At 45.5% G+C, this 9,190-nt stretch overlaps 1 protein-coding gene and 2 long non-coding RNA genes across 5 annotated transcripts in view; 2 read left to right on the top strand and 1 right to left on the bottom strand.

The window, feature by feature from the left end:
- Window positions 1-2,550: 2,550 nt before the first annotated feature.
- LOC135313084 (uncharacterized) lies at window positions 2,551-6,683 on the bottom strand. 2 transcript variants are annotated; one of them, XR_010372676.1, is made up of 4 exons: window positions 6,548-6,683; window positions 3,527-5,353; window positions 3,036-3,196; window positions 2,551-2,621 (listed from the first exon to the last, which is right to left on the bottom strand). It is a non-coding gene; the product is annotated as an uncharacterized LOC135313084 (long non-coding RNA). The 2 variants fall into 2 exon arrangements; XR_010372675.1 differs by lacking the exon at window positions 2,551-2,621 and adding an exon at window positions 2,623-2,697.
- On the top strand, window positions 2,597-3,994 carry LOC135313083 (uncharacterized). The gene is made up of 2 exons (XR_010372674.1): window positions 2,597-2,675; window positions 3,379-3,994. It is a non-coding gene; the product is annotated as an uncharacterized LOC135313083 (long non-coding RNA).
- The window catches only part of FNIP2 (folliculin interacting protein 2), a 51,895-nt gene continuing 49,383 nt past the window's right edge, over window positions 6,679-9,190 (top strand). For both annotated transcript variants that reach the window (XM_064449797.1, XM_064449794.1), the window contains exon 1: window positions 6,679-6,813. In XM_064449797.1, the coding sequence (XP_064305867.1) occupies window positions 6,719-6,813 (95 nt within the window). In that variant the 5' untranslated portion in view covers window positions 6,679-6,718. The remainder of the gene's footprint in view (window positions 6,814-9,190) is intronic.

The following is a 9,190-nucleotide window of genomic DNA, read 5'->3' as shown; positions in this document are numbered from 1 at the left end:
AGCTGTTGGCAGCTTCCTCTCAGGAAGAAGCAGTGATTCATTCTTCCAGGAGCAGACTTACGCAGTCCCTGCAAGTTTTTTTCCTGGCCAAGTTGGAATAGTCTAGATTCTAGATTAGTAATTCATATTACAGTCGTTGCTTGGAAGTCCCTATGTGCAAGGCACTTTAGAGGTACAAAGAAAGAGGCAATCCCCGTGCTAATTTGGAGATGTGAGGTGAGCAAGGTTGAAAACAAGCAACTCCCTCAGTGTCAGTAGGAGATTCTGGAAAACAGGCAAACTGAATGAGTATCTACCAAGCACTGCAGTAGCATAATTACTATACATAGTAATTTGTAGTCATTGACAGATTGTAAAAAACAAGTATCATGCGACTTCTGTCAAGAATTTACTGACTGATTTCATGTTCAAATTAATATATTAGTTATACACTAAATTGATAAACTCTTTCAAAGTCAGACTTACTATATAAAGTCCTCTAAAATATCTGTTTTCAAGCAGGAAAATTGCCTTTGTGGTCTTGTAATTTAAAAATATTTCCTATCACCAAAATGTCTCTTATATTTAGACACTTCCAACAGTTTACGTTGTAAGAACTTGTAAAGCAGTACATTGAAAATAGGTACTGTAACTGAATTGTTAGTTACATACTCTGTATAGACACAGACTATAGTATGTATATGCCATATATACATACTATGTAAGTATAGTATAGGCAGTATAAACTGTCTGATAATGTTTTAGTTCAGATAGTTATTCTTGTGCACATACAGCTTTGGCTACACAGTAAAATTAGCTTGAGTATTACCATTAGATAAACACATGTTGGGGGCGCTAAAAACTTAAGCTGTTGGCTTCAAGTACAAGGTCTTTCCCTCCACCAAGTACATCATACTTGCTGGAGCATGACACTCCAGCCTAATCAAACTCAAAGATCAGTCAGAGAAAGGGGTGTGGATCTTTTGTATCCAGCCAGCTATAAAATCTTCATTTTCACCTCTTCTTCCCTCCCTAACTAAAGAAGCTATCATTGATAAACGCATAGAAATGCATATATCATTCTAAAACTTGTACCCTGATGGAAGACGCAATAAGCAAATTTATTTCATAATCATTCTAGCCTGGTATTCACGAAAGAATAAACTGTAAAATAAAGACCTTTTAGAATTGTTGCTGATTGTTTAAGATGGGCAAATATGTGCATATTCAGACTAGGATTTTTTGCTTTTTGTTTAATTTTCTTGCTCTTTTTTTTTTTCACTTCTGAATCAGTATTTGACACTGTGAAGAAAATAGAAGCTTAAAAATGTTCGTTCCACCAGAAGGTGAGCATTTTGGCTCAGCGCAGAACTGCCTTGTCTAAGGATATTAAAAGCCATCTGGGTTTGTATAGGATGAATCGTATGTTTATCGGGTTTTCACTGGACTGAATTGTAGCTTCAGAATATGGTCCAGTGGAGTACTGATGGGATCCGCCTGACAAGCGACTGAAACACATACCTCACTGCTTTTCTCAACAGCTATCAAAAAGCTTCCAATATGCATTTTTTCAGTAACAGTCTTGGTAAGGATGCTTCCACTGCTCGCTGTGAAATAGAGCAGCCGCTCAGCCTTTCCTGTGCCGTGTGACACACAGGGTGCATCATCTGCTATTCCCATGTGACCTGGCACATCAAGTATGTCACCTCCACGAGAGAGACATGAGACAGGAGAGAGAGAAATAAATCTGTTTTCTCATCATCAGGCTTATTGCTCCCCATCTGCAGCAGGTCTTTTTCTGCGTACAGCCGAATAAAGAGGTCCTGGATTAAACCCATACTGAGCAGTTATTGACTCTGAGCTGATTCCTCTAAGCTGAATTAAAATGCAATGTTAAACAATGAAAGAACCATATGTTCTTGTCTCAGGATGTTTTAAAAAGAAAATTGTCTACATGGAGCTGACATAATATGACAGAAGTTGAAAGAAAAGTCATGCATTTACTCATCACTAACTTTCAGATACGTTGATCCCTGAAGAAATGGTTTAGCTAAGAACCAAGCAAAAATAAGCAGACTTTTTAGCTATGTATTTTAGCTCTGCTTAGAATATGTTTTAGAGTCAAATAACCAGAGCAGCATTTAGGAGCTCAGGACATGAGGAGCTGTGGCAGAGAATGCCAGTGACTTCTGATAACAGTACAAACCATGGCTTGCAAGGAGAGGCCCAAAGTCTTAGCTAGCTGCTGGCCACTGTTACCACAGTGCTGATGTGGGATGCTGGTTTTGTTGCTAAATTCCTGCCCTCACTTGATACAAATGTATGTCCTGTATATTATTGCAATTTCATGTAGATGTGTAATGCTGTTTATCATGGTTGTCACCAAAAGGTATCAAAATATCAATTATGATGACTCTCTTCTTTATTATGTAGAAAGCCTTTCTGGTCTGCATCTAATGAGGGTAGGATGGAGTCCAAGGTGAATTACGTTAGCATGGAGTTGAGGACAGTGCAACCAGCAAAAAATAAGTCCCACAACAGATTTCACCATTGAAAATCCAGGACATGAGTATTTCCAGCTAGGCTTTGGATGGAGTCCTGGGCAGGAGGCTCAGAAATACGGTCTACTGATGGTGACAACTCTGTTGCAGAGAGGAATCAAACCAGGTTTCAAACAAGTGTTTGAGCATTCACAGGTATGTACATATTCAGGCCCTTCTGGAGGAAAAAATAGTGAACCTTTGCTTTGGGAAATTTGACAAGATACGTCAGTAGCAGCAGTGACTTCAGAGGACTGTGGATACCTATTACTGTCACACAGTCCAATTCTCATCATACTACTCAATATTTATATTGCGGTAATTAAAAGAAGACATCCCTTATCTGGCCTTTCTCTGTATTTTTAACACCAGAGACTGTTGAAAACTAAATGTTTCATTACATACATCAACACTTCCCAGTAATTTTGAAACAATTAGATTAACATTTCCCTTTAAACTGTCTTTTGTTTTCAACTGACTGTATCTTCTATGTAAAAAGACAGTGAAACTGCTTACCTGTATAAAGGCGGTGCCTTTGTGGTGCTGTTCAGGGACTGGGGAAAGTTGCTGCAGCAACAGCACAAGTAATGTAGCGCTCCATTCAATGAAGGATGAGTAAGCTGGTTTGTGGGGGGCTGCAATCCCACACTCTCCGTTGCTGTCAGTTTCTGTCCCTGCTTGTAAAGTGGAATACATTTTATAAGAGGTTTTAAAATTCTCTGTGGAGTGTAATTTAGACTTACTGTACTAAATAGTAATAACAATATGGAGAGAGAATAATTCTAGACATTTCTTGATATCACATTTTACTTGGCATGTTTGAAGTGGCAATAAAAATCGGATTTTATTTATTTTACAGAATGCGAGATGTTGCTGATGCACTGCAAAGTGTAGCAAGACTTATCTGTGTTCTCATAACTTACACAGCATGCGTCACCACGCTAAGGCGTAATCCATTAATGAGCATCCTAGTTTACCAAACTTGTTGTTAAATCTTCAGGGCTTACCTGTTCTGGCCTCTGCTTCTTTTTGTGGTCGTCCAAAGCCTAGTTCTGACAACAGAGGTTAAAAGGAGCATTTTGGACTTGCGTGTTCAGGACTGAGCAGGGCGGAAGGGAAGCAGCCATAATGGAACTCAACATTTCATCCAGGTCTAAGTGACAGGGGGGCAAAGTGTGACTTGGGAGACTTGGCTTTTAACCCAGCTTGTCCTGGCTATAAAACCTGGTTCCTATATTCTCAGGAGAGAATCTTCAGAGAGATTTATGCTCTGTGAAACACAGAAATACTGATCCAAGCATTCAGCTATTCCAGGATTTGAATGATCCTTTTTATGTATTGACAACTTTCTAACAAAGTCAGGTCTATTTCTACGTTAAGGATCTGACTGAAGTTCTGTCAATTAGATTGTCTTTCTCAGCACATAAAGAGCCTGACTCTTAGAATATTACAAATCAGGTTTCAGTTCTCATATGCCACATTTTTATTCCCTATATTTCCTAGAAGAGTGAGGGCTGTAGACATGCTATCTTGCTGTAAATGGTCTTTGCTTGACAGATGGTATGGCTTTTTTTGTTACATCTGCTCATATTTTGCGCTCATAGGTTAGTGAAAAATCACCGCGTTTGCTTTGCTGGTGTTCTGTAAACCAAACTCTGGGGTGGGACAGTGCGTGCTGGCTGTGACACTTATTTTGTAGTCCTTTGCTGTGTTTCCCCATTATTTTTTTCAGAAATAACCTTCGGCACACTAGTGTCTTAATGTGTTATCAATTTCAGACCGTAGTGACTGTCACACATTAAGAGAAAATATCGAGAATCTGATTTTGCACTGAGCATCAGCCAACACACAGGGTGCGTTTACACTGCCATCTTTGCTCAGATCGGAAGTGCGTTTTTGAAGTTGGTATCCCAGCTGTCCTCGCTGACTTTGTCTTGCTTCACATTTTGGAGTGGCATCTGGGCATACAAAGTGGATTGTTTTCAGATGAAACTAAACCAGATGTTTTTCAGAAATACATTCAGTGCTCCAACCACTGACCCTCATTCTGCTGACAGGACGGACTGGATTACAGCTAGTCCAAAATAGAGCTCTGTAAAACGTTTATGATGTGGCCATCGGGATCTGTAAGACAACTGGTTTAGTCTATGATTCTGCCCCACTGGTCAGCGCTCCTTGCTAAGGCAGATGTAGCCATGGAGTGGCAGCCATGGCATTTGCAACTTTTAAGTTTCTCAAGACTGTTCTGTGAGAAATACAGTCCAGTGCCTATTTATGGGGCTGGATGCCTAGTTTCTCATTCGCACTGATTACTATGTCAACCATGACGTCTTTCATCTTGTCCAGCCCCACCCTGCTATTCGCTTTCTTTTTGGTGTACTATCCTCACTATACCCTCACTTTTCTGTCCTTCAGCTTTGGTTGGGTGGATTGACCTTAATGATGGGGGGCATTTGGTGATGACAGCGGACGTAAGGAATCAAAAGCAGTAACAACATCCAAGCTGAAAGATTTACGCCAGGTATTCAGTCTTGCAGAGGAGGTGATTGAGAGCCTTCAGAATGGTAACGCCTTCTGAGAACGGTCAGCCAAGCATTACAAGATTCATTCTGGTGTTCTTAGAGGGAGGAGCTGATCAGACTATCAGGCCAGTAGGCAGTCATCTCTTGGTTTTTATTTTAAAGATCTCCAGCCACTAGAACGCTGGCTCCGAACCACCAGCACGTCCTCCACCTTTCTGCCACTACTGGATGTTGAGTGTGCAGTCAGGTATTGTAATGATCCATTACAGCTCTTGCAGTGATCGCCATTCTCCGCACCTCTCTCCCAGTTTCCTGAAAAGAGCAGGAAGCTATTGTGATTCTGCTCTTTTGTTTGCCGCACCACGCTGTGCAGCTACCGAGCTGCTTAAAAAGGAGTGTTTGAAGTTTGTTCTTTTGGTGGGTGCATGGTGGTGTCGTCCCGCTGGCGGGCAAAACCACACAAACTGCCCTTCCGCCCAAATGAAACAAACATAAAGCTCCAAATGACCCCCAAATATTGCAGCGTTGTTTAATCGTTTTGTGAATGAAATAGATCAATTGAAGAGAAATGAGTGAAAATAGGCACCGGCCCAGCAGCGGTGGGCAAAAATGTTCTCACTTGCCTGGTCAAAGGCTGAAGTCGAAGTTTGGAGTCTTGAAGGCAATCGCAGTACTTCTACAATTTTATGCCTGGTCTCCATTACAGAGACCAGGACTAGGAAAAAAAAAAAAAATCAGAGTAAAACTTTCCCTGGTGACTGGAACAAGTGCATGGAGCAAAAAGAGGGATGTGAGCTTCCCAAAAACCCAACTGACTTCTGTTAGGCTGTGAGCTTGGCTACCACGAGGGAGCAGGGGACGCTGGAGCAGCCGCGGCACTTGGCTGTCGGCCCGAATAGGGGGACGGCCCCATCTGAAGTGGGGGGGTTGGTTTGTCCGTGCTTGCTTCGGTGCGCAAAAGCATTGCTGTAAATCACAGACACATGATTTACATGTGCACATATACAGGGGATACATATGTACATGTATATGTGTGCACACATCTACCTGTATAGAGAGAAGTGTATTGTAAAATATACATTATAAAGGTATGTGTGGATGTGGGCATGTTTGTTACTATGTATATATGAAATACGCGTCGCGCAGGAGCCCGCCCGCCCGCCGGCGCGCACAGGCCCGCCAGGCCCCTGAGCACAAGCGGAAGCACGCGCCCCTCTACGCCCCGCCCCAACCACCGCCCCCAGCGTGAGATGGGGCCTCCTGTCCCTTTAAACCTGCATCGGCCCCTTACCACGTGTTGGGGGTGGGGCCGGGGGCGCCGCTCAGCCAATAGGGAGCGCCGGAGGGGCGCGGCGCGTCCCCGTGCCCATCGCCGTCTCCGTGGCGCGGTGCCGTGCCCGGTGCGGCGGGAGGGCGGCAGCTGGCAGCGCCCCGCGCGGGCGTGGCCCCTCCGTCAGGTGACGGGCGGCCGCCGGCAGCGCCGCCGCGCCCCCTCGCTTTCCTCACCTCGCCTTGCCTTCCCCCCGCGCAATGCCGGGCGTCTCCGCGGCGGAGGGGATGCTGCTGCTGCTGCTGCTGCCGCCGCCGCTGCTGCCGCCGCCGCTCGCTACCCGCTGAAAACGAGAGGCGCGGCGGGGCCGGCGCCAGGCGGGGCGGTGGCAGGGGCAGGGCGGCAGCATGGCTCCCACCCTGCTTCAGAAGCTCTTCAACAAACGGGGCGGCAGCGCGGCGGCCCCCCACGGCCGGGCCCCGGGGGAGGGACCCGCCTTCAGGTGAGCAGCGGGGGCAGGGCGGGGCTGGGGCCGGCGCCCCGGGGGCGGAGGGCGGAGGGGCCGGCGGGGAGCGAAGGGGACCGTCGCTGCCGCCGGCTGAGGGGCCGCAGCGCAGGTGTGCACAGCCCACATCCCCACCCGCCCCGGCTTCTCCCAAGTTCCCGCGGGGGCCGGGAGCAGCCGCCGGCGGGGCGGCGGGAGGGGGGGGGGCTGTTCCCCCGCCGTCCCCTCCTGCCGGGTCTCTCAGCCATTTTCCCTCCGAGCTGAGAGCGGCGCTCCCGGGAGCCGCGGGGCGCCCCCCGCCCGGCCCCTCGGCGGCCGCGGGGGCGAGGCGCCAGGCCTGCTCTGGCCTCGCCGTTGTACGCGATCGCTGTGGTGCCTCCCGCGCAGGTCTCGTCAGCGCAGGAGGGTCAAAAGCCGGCTCGGTTGTGGTGACCCAGATACACGTGCCGAGCCTGGCGCGTAGGTACTGAGCGCCAGGTACCTTTCACCTTCTTGCGATACTGCAAATCCTTAAAGGCAAGACTTAGTAACTATTGCTACTTCAGGGCTTGAATACGTAATTTCTATCTCATATTGAATTATTGCTGTTTTCTAAACCCTCGGGAACAGCGTTCTGCTCAGGCTGATGCTTTGGAGCTTTGTTACTTTCAGCATCTCCTCAGCTCACGAGACCGGACTGCTCCGGGCGGGCACAGTGGCCATCACATGCGTGCCCAGTAAGCTCCGCGTCTTGTTTGGCGTGAGCTGACTAGTCTTGTGATCAGGTAACGTACAGGACTGGATTGGATTCTGGACTTTCACTGCTGAAACTGTTAAGAATTGAGAGAGGGGTGGAAAGTATCTTGATCCACAAAGTGCCGTAGTGCCAAGTATGAAAGATCACAATCACGGAGCCCTTACAATTACAAAGACTGGCTTGTGTGGACCATGGCTGTGTGCGTGGCCAAAGCTGCAAGATCATGGTGACAAGAGGAATAAGATGAAAATGGCATTAGGATATTTGGGTTATAAGGTGATTCCTTTGAAAATGGTAGGACGCAGTACTGGTGCTGCATTCATGTCAGAGAAGGGTTGGTGAATTTCAGGAGGCTGTGAAGTGTATGTGCTATACTTGTTAGTTACTTTCTGTAGCACTTATTCACCATATGAATTAAATATCTCCTTTAACTTGAAAGAAAACAAATATATTTTCCGTATTCAAAATGAGTGGCAGTTCTGGGGTAACTTATTTTTGCCTTGTATTTAAAATCTTACCAAGTACTCTGTATCAGAGACCAATGCCATCAGTTCTAGTTTTAAGGTTATTGGTTTTGTCCAGGATCTCCATGAAGGCAGATTCCTTGCACAGTGTGTCTCCCATTAAAATCAGTAAGATTGTTCCATCCACAGTATCTTGTGAGGTTAGGGCTTGCATTTGTTTTCTTCTTTTTCCAATTCTTAAGTAAGGCATTCCCCACTCAGTTTTCTAATTGAATAACATTTAAATGATGTGACACATTAAACAAAAACTCTAATCGTTAAAATATTATCGTAGGTACCCATCACCCTTTTTATCCCCCCCCTTTTCCCCCATTCCTTTGCTATCTGATCAGTTTTTGGCAAACTTTCTGAACCTTAAGTTATTTGAAGCTTTTTTCATGTGGAGGGGTTTTTTTGCCTGTTAATATTGCATTAAGCTTCTTCCTTATTGCAGCACATTTAAAAGCCATGCTTTTTCTTTCCAGTGATCTTTTGATGACCTGCAGGAGCATACTTACTGGGTCTTAGAAGCTCTACTACAACATTTTTTTAATAGGCTTTCTGTTGAGTGGTAATCTCTGTTTGGAGATATGTGATTGGACCTAAGTAAAAGGGAAGACTTAATCTTTTGGTAGCCTCTGTATTAGCCATATGCTTCTGATCACTGTTAGAGGCAAACTGGCAGGATCATATTCTGTTCAAATGGCAGGCCTATATTTTTAAGAACTTTAGTTATTTCTGTTCCCTCTTTGTGTTTGCTTAAGCGAGGTCTCTCCATGTTCAGTATGTCTTGCTGTGTATAGCTCTCTTAAGTGGCCCTGGGAGATTAATAATAATCTGTGTCCCTGGACCTTGAATTGTTCTGGGTGTCTTCACGCACGCTCCTTACCCAAAGCAACAGCAGAATTGCCAAAAATCTCTTCGGTAGGTAATACCCCCTCAGATTAACTGAATTTGGCAACTTTTTTTTTTTTCAAATACATCATTAGGAAGCTTTTTCTTTTTCTAGTCTTCCCAGGAACACCAGAAGTTCTGTTGCAGAAGGTCATCAACCAGGCTTTAGACTTGCCTCTAACGAGTAATGCGTGTGCTTGTTCTGTTGCCCCTCTTGCCTTTTATGGGAGCTAAAACTTGA

This window comes from Phalacrocorax carbo, chromosome 4 (assembly GCF_963921805.1).
Source record: "Phalacrocorax carbo chromosome 4, bPhaCar2.1, whole genome shotgun sequence".
Lineage (NCBI taxonomy): Eukaryota > Metazoa > Chordata > Aves > Suliformes > Phalacrocoracidae > Phalacrocorax > Phalacrocorax carbo.
The sequence above is the reverse complement of the archived record's forward strand: the minus strand, read 5'-3'. Positions and strand labels throughout refer to the sequence as shown.